Genomic DNA, 23,185 nt, shown 5'->3' with positions numbered 1-23,185 from the left:
AAAGTATTAGCACAAGTGCATGGATTCAGATCAGCTGCATAGCAGTGTCAGTATCTAAGAATTCTGTGCTGTACACTGGCAGTAAGCAGTCTGAAAATGAAATGGAAATTCCATATATTGAAAACTAACAAAATAATTTTTGAAAAAAGTTAAGGAAGACAAAAATTAATGGAAAACAGATCCACATTTATAAATTGGCAGACAATCTCGTTAAGATGGCTGTACTCCCAAACAGACAGAGACTCGACATACTGTCAGCTGGGCTTTTAAAAAGTAAACATTGACAAATTGATTCTAAAATTTGTATAGAAATACAAGAAGTACATATGCATATATATACATATATGTGTATGCATATACATATATATTTGTATATATGTATATATATATACACATACATATATATATGCAAAGTAAAAAATCTTGGAAAAGCTGAAAGACTCAAGCCTCTAAACATACTGCTAAGTTATAGTGATCAGTAAGGGCTGGTTCTGCTGAAAGGCTAGACCTGTAGATCAGGATCACAGAATTGAGGGGATATAAGTAAACTCTCTCAGTGTGGCCAGTTCATTCTTGACAGTGATTCTAGGATATCGGGAGAAGATGATACAGTGTTGGGACAGCGAGGTCCCATGTGTAAAAGAAAGAAGTTAGACTGCTGCATAGCCATAAGCACACACTTAACTCAGGGTAAAGCCCTCCTTTTACCAGCTATAAATTCTTAGTTGAAAACACAGGTGTGATTCTTCTTGATCTTCTATTAGGTTTATCAGATTTGATTTTAAAAACCACACTGTGAAAACACAAAATATACAAGATGGAATTCATCAGAATTTAAAACTTACTCTTCCATGAAGACAGAGTAAAAAGACAAGCCACATAATGAGAGGAAATATTTACAAATCATATATGTGTATGAGATTAATATTTAAGTAACTTGTAATTCAATAAGAAGAAAGCATTGAATATACTATTTTATTTTTTTCTATTTTATTTTATTAGTACAAAACTAGTCAGAATGGGATTGGAGAGATGTTCAACATTAAGACACTGGTTGCACTTCAGAAGGCCTGGATTGGATCCCCACAACCACATGGTGGCTCACAACCATCTGGAACTCTGGTATCCAGTGGATCCGATCCTTGGGCACCAGGCATGTAAATGACACACAGGCAAACATGCAGGCAAAGCACCTGTACACATGACTTTCATTTAAATTATATCAAAATATATTTGTTTAGTATACAAAGTGTTCAAGCAGACTTAATTTAAAGGACAGCACCACAGCTTGAGATACAGACTCTTTATAGAATCTGAGGAGACAGACCATCTGAGACTGTGTCAGATGCTTTGACTGCATTGGTCATACAATATTTCAAATTTGTTTTCTGGCAAATTACACTGATTGCTTTTTGGTGTTAAATCTTTCAATTCTATGATAAACTTTACATGCCATGCTTTTTATATGCTATCAGGTCCAGTTTGCTAAAGTTTTGCTGATAATTTAGAGTGTCTTACTGAAAGATTGATTTCTAGTTTTCCTTTTTTTATAATGTCCATGTTTGGTTTTACTATCTGTGCACAGCTGATGTGAGAGAATACACTGGAGGGTTTTCCCACCTCGTCTACGTTTTTGGAAAATGTTTTGTAGGACATAGCAACAAATCCTCCAATACTTTTGTCTGAGGAAGATTTAAATCTGTTCTTTCCTAGGGCCAGGGCTGCTCAGCTGTGCTGTGTCTTCTCAGTGAGCCTTTGCAGCTTTTATTTTAATGGAATCTGTTCATTTTTTTCAGGTTATGGATTTTTGATGTACAATACATATTTCTTTACACCTTTATTTTTCATAGAATTACAATTATGCCTTTCCCATTTCTGATATTGGTAATTTTTTTCTTTTGCTCTTTTCTCCTAATATATAAAAATTGACCACTTTTATTGATTTCTTAAAAAAATTTTCCTTTTATTGATGTTTTATTTTCTATTTTATTAGCATGTTCTGCTTATTGCTTCCCATTTTCTGCTTACCTTGGGTTTGTATGCTCTTGTTTTCTGAGACTTGGAGCAGTTTATTTGAGGTCTTCTTTTCTAAAATGAGCACTTGCTATTCTATATCTCATTCTTGGTAGCAGTTTAGCTTCATCCTATAGATTTTAGCATGCTACATTTTAATTTTCAATCTGCTTAAAATACTTTTAAAATTTCCTTTTGATTTCTCTTTTGATTCTTGAGTTATCTAGAAAAGATTATGTTGTTTTATTTAGGCATTTTCAAGTGTCTGTTGATTCTATTGTCTATTCCATTGTGTTCAAAGGACAAATTTTATTTGACTTGAGTATTTTTAAATTTATGTGGACTTGATATATTTCCAAGAAAAGAGCCTGTCTTAGTCATTCTTTTCTGCTTATTTTAACGAGTGTTCTGTTTCCTGCTGTTGGTTGTGTGGCTCTTTAAAACTCCGTAAGAGTCACTTAGATCATGATGCCTGAGATTGTTGAAATCTGTTGTGTCTTTTCTGATTTGCTGTCTGCTTCAACCATTCTTTGAGGAATGGCTATTGCAATTTCTGCACTTCTGAATTTATATCTTTCTCATTTTAGAGTGATCAGTTTTGATATTATGTATTTTTCAGATTTAATCATTTTATGTGGATGAGTGTTTTGCCTGCACGAATGTCTGTTTGTCACATGTATATTTGTTGCCTACAGAGAGGAGTGTTGGATTCCCTAGAACTGGAGTCATGGAAGTTGTGAGCCTCCATCCTCTGCAAGAGCAGCAAATTCCCTTACCCACCAAGCCCCCCTGGAATAGTGTTTTAAAGTGTATGATTTGTTCTCTTGATGTTGGTTCTTTCATCATTTTGGAGTTCTTTGTACCTAGGAATATATTAAGCTTTTAAATCTTTTTATAATATAAAGATTACATTAAAATTAATATTAGTAAGCTGAGCAGTGGTGGCACATGCCTTTAATCCCAGCACTTGGGAGGCAGAGGCAGTTGAATTTCTCAGCCTGGTCTGCAGAGTGAGTTCCAGGACAGCCAGGACTACACAGAGAAACCCTGTTTCCAAAAAAAAAAAAAAAAAATTTAATACTAGTATTAGATCTGTTATCTTTCTCTTTGTGTCCTTATGTTTAAATAGTGTTTTCATGCCCTTCTATTGGGGACCCTAAAGGTCTAGTGAAGAGCATCAGAATCTCTTCATGCTTGTATTTGATGCTGTCTGTGCCCAGCAGGATATCAGTCACCATGGTGCAGCCGTCACTTTCTACAGTGAGTGGTGACATGTTCATTTGTTCATTTGCCTTTTTTTTTTTGCTTTATTTTTCCTACCTAAGGCAGCACTTTGACATATTTGATAAATTTAAGAAGCACATCAGGAAATGCTATACAGTCAACCTTTTTTTTTCTCAATTACCTTCTGGTCTACCTGGATGAGATCGTCCTGAAGACCACTGGAGTAACCAGGAGTTGGGCTTATAAAAGTCACAGTGAAGAAATACCTTAAACCCGGTCTTATAGATTAACAAGCCAGCCTGGTGGACTGTTTTCAGTCATCACTTAACCAGAAGTTGTCGTATGTTTTTGTGTGTCTGCATGGTCTTAGACATTCTTCTAATGGTTGTATTAACTTACAAGCTCAGTCTTATCTTAGGCTATGTCAGAGCACACTGGCTGAATATTATTGCTTGTGGCTGCAACATATTTATTTTCTTTAAATAATGCTCTGCAGTGGTTCCTCATGTTTTTAGTAATATGTGTAATTGTCCTTAAGAGGTCAACTGTTCACATGTGTGGAACTTTCTTGCTTTTAGGATGGTAAATGTCTTTTCCCTGTTTCTCTTAGTGTCAGTGCAGGTGAGGGTGGGTGGCTTCGAGATGTGAAACTAGCATGTTACATATAGTTGTGGGCAGGAGAGTTGTTAGGTTTTGTCTTAATAGATCTTGTTTAATACTACCCATTAGCTCTTATGCCTAGGTAGCACCCCCCCCCACCACCCCCAAGCTTTCTTTTTTGTTTGTTTGTTTGTTTTGGTTTTTTGGTTTTTTTTGTGAGTACAGATCTGAATGGAATATGTAGAGACATGTTGCGTGCTCTTAGAGTGACTAAGTTAAGTCTCTATTCTTATTTTCTTACAGCAAGCTAATTGAAGAAAAATCCAATTTATAATCTTGGCTTTTAAAAAATTAGATATTTAGTTCATTTACAATTAATGTCATTATTGGAATCAATTGGGTGTTAATCTATCATTTTTGGCTATTTTCTTTTTATGTGTCACTTAATATATGTTCACGTGTGTGGTACTTACAGAGTTCAGAAGAGGGTGTCAGATTCCTAGGAACTGGAGTTGCAGGCAGTTAGTGAGCTGCTCTGTGTGGATGCTGGAGGAGCCTCAGCTAGCACTAATTGCTGAGGCGTCTTTGTGGTTTCCTTTTGTCATGTCCTGTTTTGATTACCTTTGTCTCTAGCTACCTTCATCTTTGAAATTAATTTTCTGGGTTTTTTGCTGGCTTATTATCCATATCTCTTTCATTTGTTTTTGTGATTATTTTTGCCTTTATAGTATATAACTATATTTCATTGTGGGGTGAAGTTAAGTTCTACCATGACTAACAAGCTAAAACCAGTTTTCAAAGTGGAAATAGTTCTTGCCAAAAGACCATACCATTGCTTCATACCCAGGGTCTTTTCTTGGTATCTGTCTGGGTTTCGGAGCATCACTCCTGCCTTCCAGAGGTATTTTGCACAGCACTGTGTTGAACCTGTGAGTGTCACGTAGTGGACTAGAGCCATCCTCTGTTTCTCTGGGCCCTCAACTGCTGGCATTCAGTAAACTGATTAAATAAATGTGCAGAAATGTACTAATGACTTTGAAATGTTAAAAAAAAAAAGCATACTAATCAGTAGTGTATCTTTTCTTAGTGGTATCAGTTGCCTGGTGCATGAACTTGATTCTTTTTTTTTTTTTTTAAAGAATTTATTTATTTTATGTAAGTACACTGTAGCTGTCTTCAGACACCCATGAGGGCATCAGATCTCATTATGGATGGTTGTGAGCCACCATGTGGTTGCTGGGATTTGAACTCATGACCTCTGGAAGAGCAGTCAGTGCTCTTAACCACTGAGCCATCTCACCAGCCCATGAACTTGATTCTTACTACCAACATATTCTAAACTGGTGACCACCAGTAACTGACCAAGGTGATGCTCTCCTATAATTGTAGTTGTTTTTTAGTGTCTAGCATACCTGTGTCTTAAGGCATCTAAACTAAGGCATATACTACTCTCTGTTTTCCAAGTACTATCGCCATGAGATTAATAATGTATACCAAAATAATGTTCTATGGGGATTAAAACACTAGATCTCTGTAAGCCAAGGGCCAGGAAACTTTTTCTATAAAAGGCTATATGTTACATATTTTAGATTTCTAAAGGCTAACATAGGCTCTGATGTATCTCTGCTGGTATAATGCATAAGCACAGTGTAGCCATAGATACTACTAAAAGGATGAGTGCTCTGAATTTGGCTTAGGGGTCATAGTTTAACCAACCCCTGATGTAAACTAAACCAGTGACAACCTGGTTAATGTACTGCTAGGTAGAAGCAAAATATTTTTTCCATTTATAAGAGCAGAGGGAAAAAAAGCTTACCAAATTACTGTCTAGTAGATATATAAGATAATGAATTGATCAAGAGATCATACCCAGAAAAGCACTTTGAGGGTTAGGCTTAACTTAGTTGATAACTTATTTAACTTAGTTTAACTCCTGAGCTTGAGCCCTGGGTTCAGTCCCAGCACCAAATAAACCAGAAGTAGAGGTAGGAGTGGTCAGAATTTCAGTGTCATCCTCAGCTACAAAGTGAAAAGCACTTGCAAGCGGAACTTAAAAAATATGTTATTCTTCAAGACAGCTATTGTTTGGATGGAGAAGCTCCATGACTTCCAGGTCTCCATTGGCCTGTTCTCCTCTGAGAGTTCGAACGCTATGGGTCCAGCAGTGGCTGTAGCTTAGGATATCTGCCCTTTAATATATACTGAGGATTTAGGGTAATAATCTTAATTTGAGGTGGGCTTCCAGCTTGACCTGCCAAAAGGTAGACTGGTAGAAATTCTGTGTACTACTGACTTCTAGAAGTTCTCTCTGAACTTTAGACCACCTTGGCATGATGAATCATTAAAGACACTAGAGGAAAGTGAGAACAAGCTGGAATTGTTTTAATAAAGAGTAACTTAAGACTAGAGCTTACTTTAAAATTAACCTTAAAATTTATTTTAATTCAGACTAAGCCTACATAATATTTTCTGTAGTCCTCAAGATAAAATACAGTTGGTGTTTGTTTGTTTGTTTTGTGTGGGAAAGAGAACTCTAAAATTATATGGTTTTGAAGCTCCCCCTACTTTGTTACAGTACTTTAAAATCACTTTAAAAACAGTTCTTGACTTTCTTTGAAACCTTTGATCCTTTCTTCCTATGGTCCAGCATGAATATTGTTATCTTGGCATACTTTTTATTGAAATATGTCCATGATAGAGTGAGTCTTGTTAAATGAAGTAGTAAATCCTGCCTTTTCTTTGTCTTTTAAAATGTTTTATTATGGGAATTTTCAGATACACATTTATAAATACTGGGAGCAGTGTTTCTGGATCAGAGGATTAATTGCATGCTTATGTCTTTAAGAAACTGATAGTTTTTGAAGTATTTATACCTAATCTTACAGTTCCACAAATAATTGTTAAACTTAGAAAGGAACTGACACAAAATGTCCCTACAGAATGAGCTTTATTAGGAGACCCTCACAACCATGGGCAGCCAGGTTGCAACCTTGAAGTGGGCTCAGGGAGGGCAGACTGATTTTCCTTTCAATCCTGAGAGGAGCTTCCTTAGGAGAGATGACTGCTATGGATAACATGACCAGAGTCCTGAAGGGAGAAATACACTCTTCTGTCCTAAGAACAAGTTTCTGACTCTCAGAGGTTTTCAGGAGAGTAGGTAAGCTTCAGACCACATGATCTAGCGGGGTCTAGTGGCAAGTGTTATTGGAGACAGGCACTAGATAGAACCCTAAACTTACTTCACAACTGGAAGGAAAGGGCTTCAAGGCCCTAACATAGCTTGCTTTCTTCTCAACTCTCTGTTCTTGGGGCCATGCATGGCCTGGTTTCTAGGAGAGAGGCAGCTCAAGGGTCTTTGAGCTAACAGCAGACCACTACTCCAAACCCATATCATTATTTAATAGTACTGGCCTTTTAAAATTTATATTCTGCTTCTATTTTTTTGTTTTAAAAAGTCATAAGATTCCTTCAGTTTCTGACATCTCTGTAATCTTTTTTGTTTTGTAAGTTTTGTAGACAACTTATCAGTTGGCAGAAAATATTCTATTTTGGCCAAATCTTTTCTGTGAATTATTATGCTAAGTATTGTGGAGGCATTTTATAAAAATAGCAAACATGTTCAAGATGGGAATAAGAATATTATCTAATAAAAAAATATACAAGGCTGACCAGGAATTGTAGATAGCCAGTGCCCGCCATTCTAGCTATCAGGAGCCTGAGTCAGAGGAATCATAGGTTTGAGGCTAGCTTGAACCACATGGTGAGTTTCTGTCTCAAAGGACTGGGAGCAGGGGAAGAAAAGGAAAGAAAAGAGACTGTGATCCTTATTAGGAAGGAGTGTCATAAAGTTAGTATCATATGTTGTACTTTAGGGAATAAGTATGTTACTTAAAGGGAGCTGTCCTGAAGTGTCCTTATCTCATGAGCCTGTTCCTCCAGGTGTTGGGCTTCCTCCAGATTGCACCTTGTGCACTCTGTCTGATGCAGGGCAGAGGTGCTGGGGTTTAGTCCACTGTCTTTGTGGACTAGTGATGGCTGCTCTGTTTTCTCTCTCTCTCTCTCTCTCTCTCTCTCTCTCTCTCTCTCTCTCTCTCTCTCTCTCTTTCTCTCTCTCTCTCTCATGTTTCAGCTTCCCTGACCCGTCTCACTATACTTATGTTCAGGTCTTTCTTTCCCTATATACGTTGTGTGACGAGAATGACTCTCTCGATATTATTCTATGTAAACCTTCTATATGTCTCTTTTAACTGCAAACACACCTGGGCTCCTGCCTCAGCATTTCCAGGTACTTCACTTCTTACAGTACTGAACTTCACCTCCTGAAACCGCCTTATAGCATCAACAAACATCTCTTGGACGATAGATTGGATGCTATTTAATTTTTACATGCAGATGTTTCCTGGCCCATCTGTAGGTACTGTTAGCCACATATTCCTTCTGGAAGCACCCCCTCTGGCCCGATATAGTTGTCTTTGGTTATCTGCATATATCTTACTCTTCCACATCTGTCTTCCCCAATTCCTGGCAGTAGCAAATGAAAAAACTGTTGAGGCGATGCCTCATGACTTCATGATATTCCTGCATGGGCCTCATTTGTTACAGAGTAGGTACCTGCTATACTTACTAGTGCCTGGCATGGTGCCAAACTGAAATGTGCTACAAACTTTATTTGGTTTACAATGTATCTGGAATCTGTCTCACTGAAGTAACAAATAGCACACAGAATAATACTTTACCAAGTAGTTAAATATCTTGTTTGCTTATCAAACTGGGAAATTGCCTTCTGTGGTGCAACCTCTTGCATTTGCTTGAAAACTCTTCTTAGAAAACAAGCCACAGGTCCCAGGAAGGCCTGAGGAGGAGAAAGCAAGGAAATGAGCACATTAGAAATTGTTGACATTGTTGCCCACAGTAAATTGTCACAGTGCCAGCCTACCTTTGAGCACAGTGCTTGCCTTCATTAAGACAGGTTTAGGACTTGCTTTTACCTTTTAAAAATATCTTTGTTCATTTTGAAATGATAAATTCATACATAATATACTTTTATTATAAAATACATGTTCTAAAGCCAAAAGGCAAGTGTTAGAAATGTAATAATTTATAGTGTTCATTTCTTAAATATATTGCCATCAACACATGAAAATGGTAGTGATTTTCTTTTGAACATATCTTACTTGACCAGGTAAATTTTCATTGTTTAGGTTTTGTTTTTGTTGTTGTTGTTGTTTTTGGTGAGGTACCTTGTTTCTATGGAAGTATGATTTGATAATTATTCAGTTGTTAGTTGGTTTTATTCCTAAAGCCCATTTGCTTTTTATGAGGGAAGATTAAGGACAGAGAGATGCTACAAAACAGGACTAGTTGTAACTTTTTCAACTGCTGAAACACCATGGTATCAGTACTGTAAATTGGTTTTCTATTTTCATATGAGAGTCTGAAGGGAATTTATTGAAAGGCCAGACATGGGCACAGAAGAAATTATGAAATGTTATTCTAGATTAGTAGTTTCTGCTGAACCTGAAGAATATCCAGGAGATGTGGGTTTGGGGCGTTTTATTAACTCTTGGGGAATCTTTTCTGCTATGACGGCTGAATATAATTTGCGAAGATCTGAGCTTTCCCTTTATTAACATTCTGCCTCATTAACTTCATTGTTGGGCGTTTATACTTCAGTGGTTTAAATAAAGTAATAAAAATGTGGTTCTGTTGTTCTCTCTTTGCCAGTGTCCCTTGTCTTTTGAAGTCTACTGATTATGTATTTAGTTGTGTTTTCATTTAGGCACAATTGTAAAGCCTAATAGCTATAAACTGATTATGAAGGGACGTGATTATATAACAGAATATTTTACTTTGTTGAAGCCTGAAAGTTAAGGAATGAATGCCTTTGTGAAGATGAAATGGTCAGTATCAGCTGGTGTGTTTTGGTTTTGGTTTGTTTTCATCACTTTTTTTCAAAAGACCAGTCTTTGCATCCTATTGACAAGTTTGGGTGGTGACTAAATGTGGGCTTTCACATATAGCCAGTGGTGTTCATAGCCATTAGTCCCAGATAAGTGGCCTTTACTAAAAGCAAGCTATGGTTATCCTTAAAAGTGTTTTCTAAACATTTTTTTTAAAACACAGAATTTTGTATTTATTCTCCAAGCAAAGTCATCTTTTGCCACTTTGTACCACTTTGCCACTTGTACCACATTGCAAATTGTACACATATTTGGGCAGTAGGTTTTTTTTCCCTAAGTGACTTACTGACAGATGTGAGTACTCTATAGCACCCTTTTACCTCAAATAGAAGTTAGAGTTATCTACTAAAATGTAGAAAAGCAATATTAGTTCCATTTGACTTTAGAATGGGACTTTTTATGTTGCCAAACATTTTGCATTTTAGAAAAAAGATTTAAGCTTGATATTGTGGCACACAATTTTAATCTACTGCACAGATGTAGGTAGATCCCTGAGTTGAGGCCAGCCTGGTCTACAGATCAAGTTTCAGGACAGCCAGTGCTGCACAGAGAACCTTTGCCTACACACATTGTTTAATTACTTCTTAATTACTAAGATACATTGTTTAAAATTATTTACATTTGACTCATCTAAATTGAGCAATGAATTTCTGTTCACATAAGCTCAAGAGATTCTGGTATTCATTTCTAACCATTCCTTTTCTTTTTCAGCCCATCAGCGACTAGAACCAGCAACTCTGTCAGGGATTGTGGCGTTTATCCTTAGTCTTTTATGTGGAGCTCTGAATTTAATTCGAGGCTTTCATGCCATAGAAAGCCTCCTGCAGGTACTGTGCTATTTTTGCAGTTTCTGGTGACTGTCCCTATTCACTCTCCTTGTTACAGAACAAATTTGAATTAGATTAGGTCTTAGTGTAATCTAAGTGCAAGTTCTTATACTGGACCTTCTCTACTTTCCTTCAAAAGCATGACCTCAGAGCCAAGTCTTGTGGGCATGCTTGTAATCTTGGCCCTTGGGAGACTGAAGCAGGAGGGTTATAGATTCAAGGGCAGCTGAAACCACATAGTGAGTTCCAGGCCAGCTTGGGTTATACAGTAAGACCCTGTCTCAAAACAAAAGCAGAAACACAAACACGAAAACAACTTCCTTTGCCCTACCTCCACCCCCCAAAGTGCTTCTGGTTGGCACATTCCTTTCTTATCCTTTCTTTGGAAGCATTGCTGACAGGCACTGTGGGAACATCCGGCTTTGTAGCATGAATTGAATCCTCACAGCTTAAAGTGGAATGTGATAGGCAAAGGAGTCTAGGTGTAATAACTAAGTTCTTAGAGCCAGGAGAGAGGGTGAGCTGGTTTTAAGAGGGTAGAGAAAGGTGGGAGCAGGAAGGTAGTTTGTGTGGACACAACTTGTTTCAGTAAACTCTGCTGCTGTTCCTTTTGGTCAGTGGCCTTTTAAAACCTGAGTTGCTTATTTATGGGCAGGTTCACTGGTTTCTTCAGATTCCTTATTTTCCAAGGTAATTTGTTTCTTCCAGGGCCTTTAGCTACTGGACTATCTAACCTATTCTCTTCCTATACTTTCTAAAATCTCCTTTTTTAAAAGTCCAGCACATTTGAGATTGCACAGTTACCCTTTCCTTTGTTTCCATTCACATTCTAGTGTTCTTGACACTATCCATTATAAATAAATCTGTGGTGTGTGTGTGTGTGTGTGTGTGTGTCCTCCAGCATTAAATATAAGATACTGTTTATACAAACCTGCTCACCATGCTAGGCTCATGGTACCATTCTGCAAGTCCTCTCCGTTCAGCCATCTGAAACCAACAGAAAGCAGATGGCATCATGGGAATGCATGGGCTTCCCCTTGTCAATTTCTCTTCTAAACAGTTCCTCATAGGTAGAGCCCCTGCCCCCTCTCAGTCTTTGGATGTTGTCTGTCATCCCTCTACCTTCTTGTCTCACCCCCTGCCCTGCTAGGTTGGATTTATTCCAATTTTCAGCCAGCTAGACAAGCTGCCAACAAGAAGAAATGGGAAAGTTTGAAACTGCAGAATGAAAAAGCTAATAAAACAGTCTTTAAAACATTTTATTGGGGGCTGGAGAAATGGCTCAGTGGTTAAAAGCACTGACTGCTCTTCCAAAGGTCTTGAGTTCAATTCCCAGCAACCACATGGTGGCTCACAGCCATTTGCAGTGGGATCCAATGCCCTCTTCTGGTGTGTGTGAAGAAAACTACAGTGTACTCATATACATAAAACAAATAAATCTTTAAAAAATTTTTACTGATGTAATGGGGGAAAAGGTGGGGTAGGTGTATAAAAAAAGTTAACTTCTAGATAGAGTGCCCTAGGCAGAGAAAAGCTTTCGTGTCACAAAGCCTTGTTTACATCCTGGCTGAAGCTGTGACTCAGACCTTAGCACCTGTAAGTCAGAAGTGCCTGTAAGGTGTTACTCTGGCTCAGCCTGTTAAGGATAATGAAGTTTTTCTTCATGCACCCAGTGATCATGTCCTTCCTCTTCTGGGATTGATTGTTTTCCTTCTTCCTCTTCTGACTTCTAACTGAAGAACTAAAGGAAGCCTTTGTGTCCTGCAGCCTTTCATGCTTTTTGAAATGCTGCAACTGACTTGAGCTTTCCTTCATTGCTGATTGTTCTGTTTCCCTCTAATCTGTAATACACTTGTCTGATTGTGGCGAGATGGTTTTAAGTTTCAGAAGCACAATCAGATCCAACTATTTGCTACTTAGATGTTATTGACTCTTTGTTCTGAGATTTCGCAGTTTGTTTATATTTTTAAAAGACAACTTTATAAACCATCTTTCTTGGACACAGATGCAGAGATTTTTAGCAATATATTAAACCAAATCTAGTAATGAATAAAAATAATTACACAAGAACCAAGTGTGCAATGCTGATTTAATATTCGAAATCATTTACTGCTATCACTTCAACGGTCTAAAGGAGAAATAATAATCATATAATCACATCAGTAGATATAGAAAGGAATTTTACAAAATCCAGAAAAATCTTCATTCATGATAAAAACAAACAAAAAAATCAAAACTACAACAACAAAGGGAAAGTAAAAACCAGCTTGCAGCAAACCAGGAGTAGAGGGAAGTTTCTGTACCTTAATAAGGAAAGTCCATTCTGAATCTGAAGCAACTAACAGCTTTGATAACAAGAAACTAGATAACCTTTCTCCTAAGACAGGAACAAGGGAAAGATGCCTCCACTTACCTCTGCTGTGTGAGTCCTGTGTACTGGAAATCCTAGCTGATGTAATAAAATGTAAAAAGGAAAAAAATATATGGAAGGAAGAAATAAGTTTGCAAATGGCATGATTATTTATATAATGACTCCCAAGCCCCAACCAAGAGCTCCTGAAACTATTAAGTGATCATAGTTACATAACAGAATGGGCGATTGAACTGTGCAGACATTATTTAAATCCCAGCAACAATTAAAGTGTAAAAGTTCTAAAAAAGAAGTGCTTATAAGTAAATCTAGACATATACAGGACCCATAGGAAGGAGATTAGAACTCTGACCAAAGAAATCAAAGATTAAATGAGTGGAAAGCCATTCCACATTTTGAGAGGAAAACTCAAGTGTCAGTTCTTTGTGTGCTGATGTGTAGGTTGAACACAGTCCCAGTCAATATCCGAGCAAGTTATTTTGTAGATTCAATAAAGTGATTGCAAAGACCCAGTACGTAGAAAAAAACGAAAGTTTTTATTTATTCTTTATTCTCACTAACAAAACTCAAAATTTTACTTCTACCACCAGATGAGTGGGAGGTCTTTCCATAACAAGCAATTCTCCGGTTCCAGCTAGATGTTTTACAGTTTTAATACTGTCTGCTTAGAGTTAGGACAAAACTTATATGTTAAAGTTCAGTCTTAATTCAGGCTACCCTTGCTTGAGATGCCAGTCCTATGGGGACATTGTACTGATGACCATCTGCTGGCTGAAAAGGTTTGTACAACTTCCTCATCAACATCCCTCATTTGTTAGAATAGTTCTGCACTCAAACACATTTGATGGCTAATTTTAAAGGACATTTTAAAGGATACAGATGAATAAAGAGGTACATGCATAGGGAGAGGTTGGAAGCATCTAGACATGAGTTTCTGTCCTAGTGGAGCTGAGTTTGTCATCCTCCTCACATGTTGAGATCTTCACTAACCTAGAAGTTCTGCAAACTCCATGGATTAGAAATTTGGGGGAGGGTATGATTATTACTGACTTTTCTGTTCTCTCCTGGAAGATGGGATGGAGACAAAAATTTTAGCTATCTCACCATGGTCTTTTCTGGTATCCAGCACTGATCTAGGAGTCTATCAGGAGTTGCTTCAGAACAAAAGCTGTCCTCCTTACATAGGAAATTCTAAGAGATAGGGAAATCTGGGTCAAATCCTTCTGTAACTCAGGAAACTAATTTCCTAAATCTTAGGGGTTCTGTGACAGGACTAGTGTCAAACATGAAAAGATTTTTCTAGCACCTTCATTTACAAGGGTTTTAGGAGCCCTGTGTTAGGGACAGACTATTGCTATTTCATACCTACTGATGAAAACAAAAGTTGGGCTCACATTGCCCGTCTTTAAGATGTACTGTAAAGCCACCGTACTTAAGACAGTATGCTATTGGCAAGAGAATAAACAGTACCTCACCATGACAGAATTGAAAGATTAGAGATAAATTTACATCCATATAGCTACCTGATCTTTAACAAAAGAGCAAAAGCAAATCAATGGAGAACAGCCAGTCATTTTAACATGGTGCTAAAACAACAAGAAAGCTTCATGCCAAAGAATGAGTCTGTAGATATTACACGTTGAATAAATAGGAATTTAGGTGGGTCACAGACCTAAATGTAAAGAACATAACTTAAAATTTGTAAGTTAAAAGAAGTAGCATAAGAGAACAGTGGTATGACCCTGGGGTCTGGAAATGAGTTTTTAGGTATGTCTTCGTCAGGGTTTCTATTCCCACACAAACATCATGACCAAGAAGCAAGCTGAGGAGGAAAGGGTTTATTCAGCTTACACTTTCCACATTGCTGTTCATCACCAAAGGAAGTAAGGACTGGAAGCAAGTTAGGAAGCAGGAGCTGATGCAGAGGCCATGGAGGGATGCTACTTACTGGCTTCCTTCCCTTGTCTTGCTCAGCTTGCTTGCTTATAGAACCCAAGACTAGCAGCCCAGGGATGGCACCACCCACAATGAACCCTCCCCACTTGATCACTAATTGAGAAAATGCCTTACAGCTGGATCTCATGAAGGTATTTCCTCAAGGGAGGCTCCTTTCTCTGTGATAACTCCAGCTTGTATCAAGTTGATACACAGAACCAGGCAGTACAAGGTACAACACCAAAAGTGTTGTGAAGGAAAAAATTGCTGTTAAACATCACATCTGTCAAAGTCTGTTATGTGAGAAACACTGTTAAGAGAATAAAAAAGCCACAGGTTAGAAAAAGATACATGGAAACTTCCAGCCCTGACTGTAGGGCTGGAGAGGTGGCTTATCAGTTAAGAGCACTTATTACTACTCTTCTAGAGGACCCAAGTTCAGTTCCCAGTACCCATCTTGGGTGGCTTACAACTGTCTGTAACTCCAGCTCTAGGGAACCTGACATACTCTTTCTGGCCTCTAAGAGGACCCGAACACTCATAATGTTCAAACAACTAACACATAAATAGGAAGAAATCTTTAAGGAGAGGAGAGGGTGAGTCTAAGAATCAGTAGAAAACCTCACCACAGAAGATACTGAAGGTGACAGACAGGTACGTGAAAAGATGCTGGACATTGTCATTAAAAAACTGCAAGTTTAAAATATGATGCCACTAAACACCTGTTAAAACATGCCCTGAACTGTGACAGCTGACAGTTCCAATGCTGATGAGGATATGGAACAAGGGAACCCTCATTTCCTGCTAAGTGGGAGTATAAAATGTACAGCCACTCTGGAAAACAGTTGGGCTGTTTCCTCTCAGAGCTAAATATAGCTTTACTCTGTCATCTGGCAAGAGTACTCTTAGGTGTCTCTCACCAAATAAGTAGAACACTTTCAAAATGTGAGTATTTATATCAATTTAGGATTTCAAGGGAGCAGCCATGGAAGGTGAGTGGTAAATGGAGGTAATCCATACAGTAGAGAGCCATTCAGTGATAGAAGAAATGGCCATGAGTCACAGAAAGACAGGGAAACCTCTAATCCATATAGTAGACGACCATTCAGTGACAGAAGGAATGACTGTGAGTCACAAAAGACAGAGATCTCTAAAGTGCGTATTGCTTGATGAAAGCAGCTAGCATGAAAAAACGAGATCCTGGACACTTTCTGCAAGAGGCAGACCTATAGACAGTAAATTCTATAGTTATGCTGGGGTGAGTAGTCTGATTCTCAGGGCCAGGAAATAGTGCTTTGTGACTTAGTAGAGGTGCTTGCCATTGTACATTTGTCCAAACCAGAGAGCAACAGGAAGAGTGGGAATTACCGGGTGGTAATGTGTCAGTACTAGCTCAGCATTTGTGATGATGCCAATTCCAGTTGTTACTAGAAACTGAGCCAGGAGTTAGGGGGATATATGAAGACTCTGTACTCAATTTTCTGTATGCCTAAGGCTAATTTTAAAAATCTATTTTAGTTGGGTCTGTGGAATACACCTTTAAAATAGCATTTGGAAAGCAGAGGGAGATGGATTTCTCCGAGTTCCAGGCCAGTCAAAGCTACATAGTGAGACCATGTCTCAAAACACACACACACACACACACACACACACACGTAGTTTAGAAGCCAAGAATAAAACAAGGACTTTTTCTTTGATGATGAGTCCAAGGAAAACTGGACAGGGAGGCATGTTCTTATCCTGAGCTTTGATGTTCTGATGCTCTCCAGTGAGGTGCAGCTCTACTTGGCAGCAGCTAAAAGTCTGCTCTTAGATGCATGGATTAGGTAGGCTTCCTCTGCCTGTGTGGGTCTGAGCCTTGCCCCTTACATAGGTCATGTGAGGACACTTAATGTCCCAGTTAGAATGGAACATGGTTCGTGAGTCTGATCTGTGTCTTAAGGTCCATATATAAAATCTGTGCCATTTTGAGAATGCCAGTGAAATACAGTTTGGATGTATTGACCTTGTACGTACCAGCTCCTGCCAACTTACTGCCCCTCCCCCTACACACAGACCAAGAATGGTCTGGTTGAATAACAACAGCATGTTTCCATTTGCATGGACAAGCTCTGGAAGGATGGGAAAGTAGTAAACTCGGTGGGAACTGGCAGATAGGAAACAGGGTGGCAGCAGGGCTTCGCTAAGTGCCTCTTCATGGATTGTTTTTACTTGAACCACATAAAATTGCCCATGAAAACAAGTGTTGGGCTAGGAGTAGAACTGAGTTCTAGAGCAGTAGCCTCGCAGTGCCAGAGCCCTCGGTTCAGTCCTCAGCAACGAGGAACAGTTACTCTAGGGTAGACAGAAGAAAAAGAAATAACGTCTTTCGTTAATCCAGTTTAATGGGTAGATTTTTCAAGTACAAAAATTTCAGATATAGGTAAATCTTTTGTGGAACAATGACCTGATTTTGGTGAACAATGACCTGATGTGGGTCACTTTTTCTTTCCTTCAAAGTCCTTCATAGTTTACATGGGATGAAAAGTCATTTTTTTTTCCTTCACGAAAGCCTTTGGATTTGGTCCTCGTCTCTTCTGGTTTGTCAGTGCATTCTGTGTTAAGAATAATCTCTTTAAATCACAAATTAAATAGTTCTTCCTGAAGCTTTCTCTGTAGAATTTTGTACAAATATTAAGAATTATCTAAGTGGGGTTATTCAGTTCTTGCTAGTGAAAGAGTTGAAAAAGTTGAATCAACAGCTTCCATATTTCTAGAAAACTTGGTTTATAAAGTAAAGGGTTTATTTGCTGGGTGTGGTGGCACACGCCTTTAGGATCCTTGTGAGTTCAAGGCAAGCCTGATCTACATAGTGAGTTCCAGACCAGCCAAGACCATATAGTGAGTCCCTGTTGTTACAAAAGAAGGAAAAGTAAGTAAAGAGTTTATCTGGAAATTATAACTTAAATCTAGTGGATAATAGAGTGTATATTTCCTGATTGTGAATAGTATAGTATATAGGTACTAACTTAAAGTTTATAGTTTTATAACCGTGATTTGTTAATACTCTGAATACTAAAAATGGTTACAACATTTATCTTTTAGTATGTTACTTTATGCTTGTGGCATGTTTAACTCTGAAGACTCACATGAATCAGCACCCCTGTTGTTGTTAAGAGAGTCCAGATAAGTGTGCTGGTAAGATGGCTCTGCTGGTAAAGGCTCTTGCCACAGAATTGGGGTCCATTCGCTGAGTTGGACTCCTGGACCCCTAGGATGGAAGGAGAGAAGTGACTCTTGCAAGTTTTCCTCTGCCCTCCGTCTGTTTGCTGTGTATGTGCACGCCTATATGAGTATCCATACGCAGACACAAATGAAAAACTAAGACAGCATAAGTTTACTTATTCTACATTAGTAACTTGTTACTTAGAGTGATAGGGATTTATTAAAATATGTGGCACCAAAGTTTTTCTTTGTTGTATGTGTGTATATATGTGTATTTTTTTAAGTCGGTAAATTTGATTTCATGTTCACAGTAATGTGTAAATTAGATTATTTGCACTTGCTTCTTAGCTTTGTTCCGAGTTTAGAGATGTTAATAAGGTGGTTGTGAGTTGACACCTCAGAAATGTATATGCTTTTATCACATTGTTTGTATTGCATGGGTTCTTCTAAAGATTAGTTTTGAAATAATGACAATTAGAGCAATGCCAAAGCGGAGGTAGTTTTCACATGGAGTATTAGAAAATGAATCCTGTGACAACAATAGAAATGCTGCCCTGGAAGTCAGCTGACCTGCGATCTCTGCCAGTCACTAGCTCAGTTGCAGATAGGACACTGTGGGTCTCATCTTGAAGTGTGCAGGGTGGAGGCTTAGACTCCACATGCCCAAGGACTATGCAGCACTCATATCCTCAGGCTCTCAGACTCGAGAATTGTTTGGAATACTTACTACAACACAGAAATGATCTATTTCAGTTTTTCAAAAGAAGAAATGAGTTAAGAAATCAAAAATATAGAAGTTTCGATGTCCCAGTGTAGGGAAATGCCAGGGCGGGAAGGCTGGAGTGGGTGGGTGGATAGGGAGTACCCTCATAGAGGCAGGGGGAGGGGGGATGGGATAGGGGGTTCCAGAGGGGAGACCTGGAAAAGGGATAACATATGAAATGTAAATAAAGAAAATATCCAATAAAAGAAAAAAAAGATCAAAAATACAGCTTGTGAATAAAGATTTTTATTCAGGTCAGACTGACTCTGGAAACATGCTTTGAGATGTTGTAAAATCAATTAAGAGAGATGTCAAATGGCCGTGTAAGTTTAGAAAAAATATTACATTATAGGACCAGTAATTAGGTCCTATGATATGTTGAAAGACTACATTCTTTCACATATTCTGTGGTTGATACATTTACCATGTTCGAAAGTGTTTATGAATCAACTAAAATACCAAAGAGCAGCATGCAAAAGTATAGGTTCATTTCTTTGGGGGTGAAGAGTAGAGAGAGGTAGAGAGAGAGAGAAAAAAAACCAAACACAAGGTAAACAGTCACTTTTCCTTGATATAAGAACAACATGGGTTTCTTTTTATAATGTATCTCCTGTACTTTTCAACAATGGACACACTTTTCAATGCATGCATATGTGTGTGTGTGTGTGTGTGTGTGTTTCAAGACAGGCTTACTATATACAGATCTGGCTTTCCTGGAACTTACTCTGTAGACTAGGCTGGCCTTGAACTTAGAGATCTGCCTGCCTCTGCCTCCCAAGTGCTGAAATTAAAGGCTTGCACTACCACCACCCTGCTTGAACAAAAACTTTTGTAATGGGGAGTGTGGGGGGTAGGGGGAAGGACTTAAAAAATAAGCAGTTTAATTCAAAATTAGAAAGGCTTCATGTTGATCTGCCTGCCTCTGGGCCAGAACTGGCCTGCGAGTCTTAGGAAGTTTCTGTTTCAAGATCTCACTAGGATGAGCCACTCTGCCTTGTGTGGACTGTTCTGTACCCAATCAACTGCACTAAATCGATTCGATTTCTTTCTATTGTATAATCATCCTTCCACTCCATGGGCGGAGGCACATTTGGTGGCACAGTCATGTAATCCCAGCATTTAGGAAGCTGAGCTGCTTGCTCAGCAAGGGGATTTGAGGCCAACCGGGGCTATATAAGGAGACCCTGTAGGAAAAAGAAAATTATTTTTTTCTAAAATAAGAGGTCTAGTGTAATGTCCTTGCATGGAAGAGAAACACTTCCTCCTCCTGCCTTGGTTTTATGTACTGTTCATCCACACAGTGAAGGATGCTGACTGCTGATAGTTGGTGGGAACGAAGGACAGTTCTCTGTTCACACAGGCTCTGGCTGTTCGTCCTTACTGTTTTCTAGCAGTGGCTTTGTAACCAGGCCTGATCTTTCTTTTGGGGACTTAGCACACTCTAGTGGACAGTAGCTTTTCAGTCACCACAGTTTTATTTATCATGTCAAGTTACTTTATTAGGCAGTTCATTTATGTGCTTCCGGGCAGTAAAGTTTGTCAGATTGTATTTAAGTGGTGACTCTCATGAGCAGGAGGGACTTGGTCTGCTAGGAAGAGATTCTCTGTAGTATGAGGAAGCTGGCTTTCCCTGGGTGCTTCTCATCTTCCCTGGGGTGACAGGCCCTTGATAGGTGAGGCCGAGACACAGAATGTATGTAGTTTTCCTCAACCTCCCATTGCTCTGCCTTTACATTTAAATGTATTTTATATGTGTGGGTGTTTTGTCTTCATGTATGTCTGTGTACCTACTACTTGTATGCCTGTCTGGGGTACGTGAAGGTCAGGAAGGAAGCATTGGGTCCCTTGGAACTGGAGTTACAGACAGTTGTGGGTCACCATGTGGATGCTAATAATTGAACCTCTGTCCCCTAGAAAAGCGGTCAGTACTTTTAACTGCTGAATCATATCTCCAGCATACCCGTTCCTCCCTGTCTTACCATGTCTTTCATATTTCTAAGACTCACAATTTTTTTAACACCACTTTGTAAAATGTTTGAGTGTGTATAAACATGAGAATATCCTGTCCTGGTGGATTGGTTTTGGCTTTTTTTTTTTTTTTTAAATAAGAACTGCCAACAAAAAGGTAATCTTTATTTGTTTTTTACAGAGTGATGGTGAGGATCTTAATTACGTTATTGCATTTTTCCTTGGGACAGCAGCCTGCCTTTACCAGGTAGGTCTCCTCCCATTTGTAACACACACTTCCCCATTGCTGTTTGTTTCAGATGTCGAGTCTAACAATTGCCTGTATATTTAAAGTACATAAAAACAGTGTCTGAGTTATTGGCCTCTCCTATAATTTGAACCTCTGTCACCTTTGTAACCTACACTTCAATCTTGAGTTGTAGACAGATGTTCGGAGTGGACTTACTGTCATGCACCTGCGACAGAAAGGCTACGCCTAAAGTTTCTAGTGAGAGCCAGAGGCTTTGTGCTCTGGAGGAGGCCATGAATAGGGAGTGACACGGCAAAGTAATATTTTAGGATTTTTAAGTAGACATGACTTTTTAGTAGAGGCGAATAGGATGGATTGTAAGCAGAAGGACTGGCAGTTAGGAAACCAGGTGGGAGATGATTCTAGTAATTCAGATGGAAAATAGAGGGAGCGTAAACTGTGGCAACAACAGCAAGGCAGTGAGAGAAGTATTACCACTGAGTGGGAGCAGGATGTGTAGGACACTCGTGGAGGGGCAGAAGGAGCAGAATGTGTAGGACACTCGTGGAGGGGCAGAAGGAACAGGATATATAGGACATTTGTGGCGGGGCAGATTCTGAGAAGGAACAGGATGTGTAGGACACTCGTGGAGGGGCAGATTCTATGCCTGGACAGTAGGGAGATTGGTCACGGGAGAGATGGGAAGAATGACCATGGCAATGACCCAAACTCAGAAATAACTTTTGTTAGAACATAAAGAGCAAACAGGGTCCACTGACCTGACCTTTATAAGTGGCATAACCTTTTGGCTTCTATGGAAGAAAGAAAGAAAGAAAGAAAGAAAGAAAGAAAGAAAGAAAGAAAGGAAGGAAGGAAGGAAGGAAGGAAGGAAGGAAGGAAGGAAGGAAGGAAAGGTAGGAATACTTAAAGCTTGGTATGCACCTGAGACCACCCAAAATTCAGTAGAACTCCTTGGGGAAATACTTTGATAGGTATTTGAACTTTACATAAACATACATTATACATTTTAGTTTTAGTGGCTTCACTTTAAAATCTTGAAATTTTCTTAATGTTATCTTTAGAAGTCTTACTAAATTTGACAGGTTTCATTAGGACAAATGACATTTCATACAGGTAATATGAAGCCATGTGTTTGTTAGTGGCACACAGTGTTCTCTTGAGGGTTTCCCACTTTAATCCTATACTCCTGTCATACAAGTTATTGTCTCATTTGTAATGAGAACAGAAGGACTCTTAGTACGGTTCTGAGATGGCATAACCAGGAAAAAGGAGGAGCCAAGACTAATGCTTCAGAGTGAGAGCCCAGGTTCATTTCCTCACATCATTGCTGCCTCTGTGCCTAACTAAGTCAATAATCCTGTTTCTTTTTCTTTTTAAACTGTTTATACCTGACCAAGTGCTGCAGCACCATTTCTTTATCAGACTGTTTTCTTCCACTGAATTGCTTTTGCACCTCTATACAAACTCAGTTGGGTGTATTTTGTGAGATTTTCTGGGTTCTGAATTACATTAGTTTGGTCTATTATCCTTCTACCACAATCGTATGGTCTTTATTACCCTACCTATATACCACCTTAAATTCAATTTTCCTAATAGTTACAGAATGATTCAAATTTTCTATTTTAGTGGATGAAATTATGGTAGTTTGTGGGTTTAGTGGAAGTGGTCTGTTTTATCTAATTTATATATAGAGAATTGATAATCATATCTCAATATTCCTTTAGTATCTGTAATGTTTATGATAGTGTTTCTTTTCTAATGTTGGTAATTTATGTTGTCACAGTTGGTCCTGTCAACTTCTGTTTCACTGATTGAGCCAGCTGTTCAGTCCATCAGGGGTTTGGTTTTGTTCTTTCCCTCTTCTCTTTTTCTGTTTTCAATTTGATTGATTTCTGCTCTTGTTAGAAGTTGTATTATAGACCTTTTTAGTTTTCATTTCAGTTCTTGTTTTGTCTTACATGTTTTGAAGCTATGTGGTTTTAGTTCATGCAAATTTAGGATTGCTCTTTTGCCTTGGCAGTTTGACTCATGTGTCATTATTTTCTTTGCTTTGAAGTGTTTTTATATTTA

The 23,185-nt window shown here is 38.6% G+C and overlaps 1 protein-coding gene across 2 annotated transcripts in view; it reads left to right on the top strand.

The window, feature by feature from the left end:
- Positions 1-23,185, top strand: part of Sec22a (SEC22 homolog A, vesicle trafficking protein) — a 50,741-nt gene that overhangs the window by 24,212 nt on the left and 3,344 nt on the right. For both annotated transcript variants that reach the window (XM_034515610.2, XM_034515609.1), the window contains exons 5-6: positions 10,509-10,624; positions 21,047-21,112. In XM_034515610.2, coding sequence (XP_034371501.1) covers positions 10,509-10,624; positions 21,047-21,112 — 182 coding nt within the window. The remainder of the gene's footprint in view (positions 1-10,508; positions 10,625-21,046; positions 21,113-23,185) is intronic.

This window comes from Arvicanthis niloticus, chromosome 12 (assembly GCF_011762505.2).
Source record: "Arvicanthis niloticus isolate mArvNil1 chromosome 12, mArvNil1.pat.X, whole genome shotgun sequence".
NCBI classification, from domain to species: domain Eukaryota; kingdom Metazoa; phylum Chordata; class Mammalia; order Rodentia; family Muridae; genus Arvicanthis; species Arvicanthis niloticus.
Note: the sequence above shows the minus strand (reverse complement) of the source record. Positions and strands in the feature narration are given on the sequence as shown.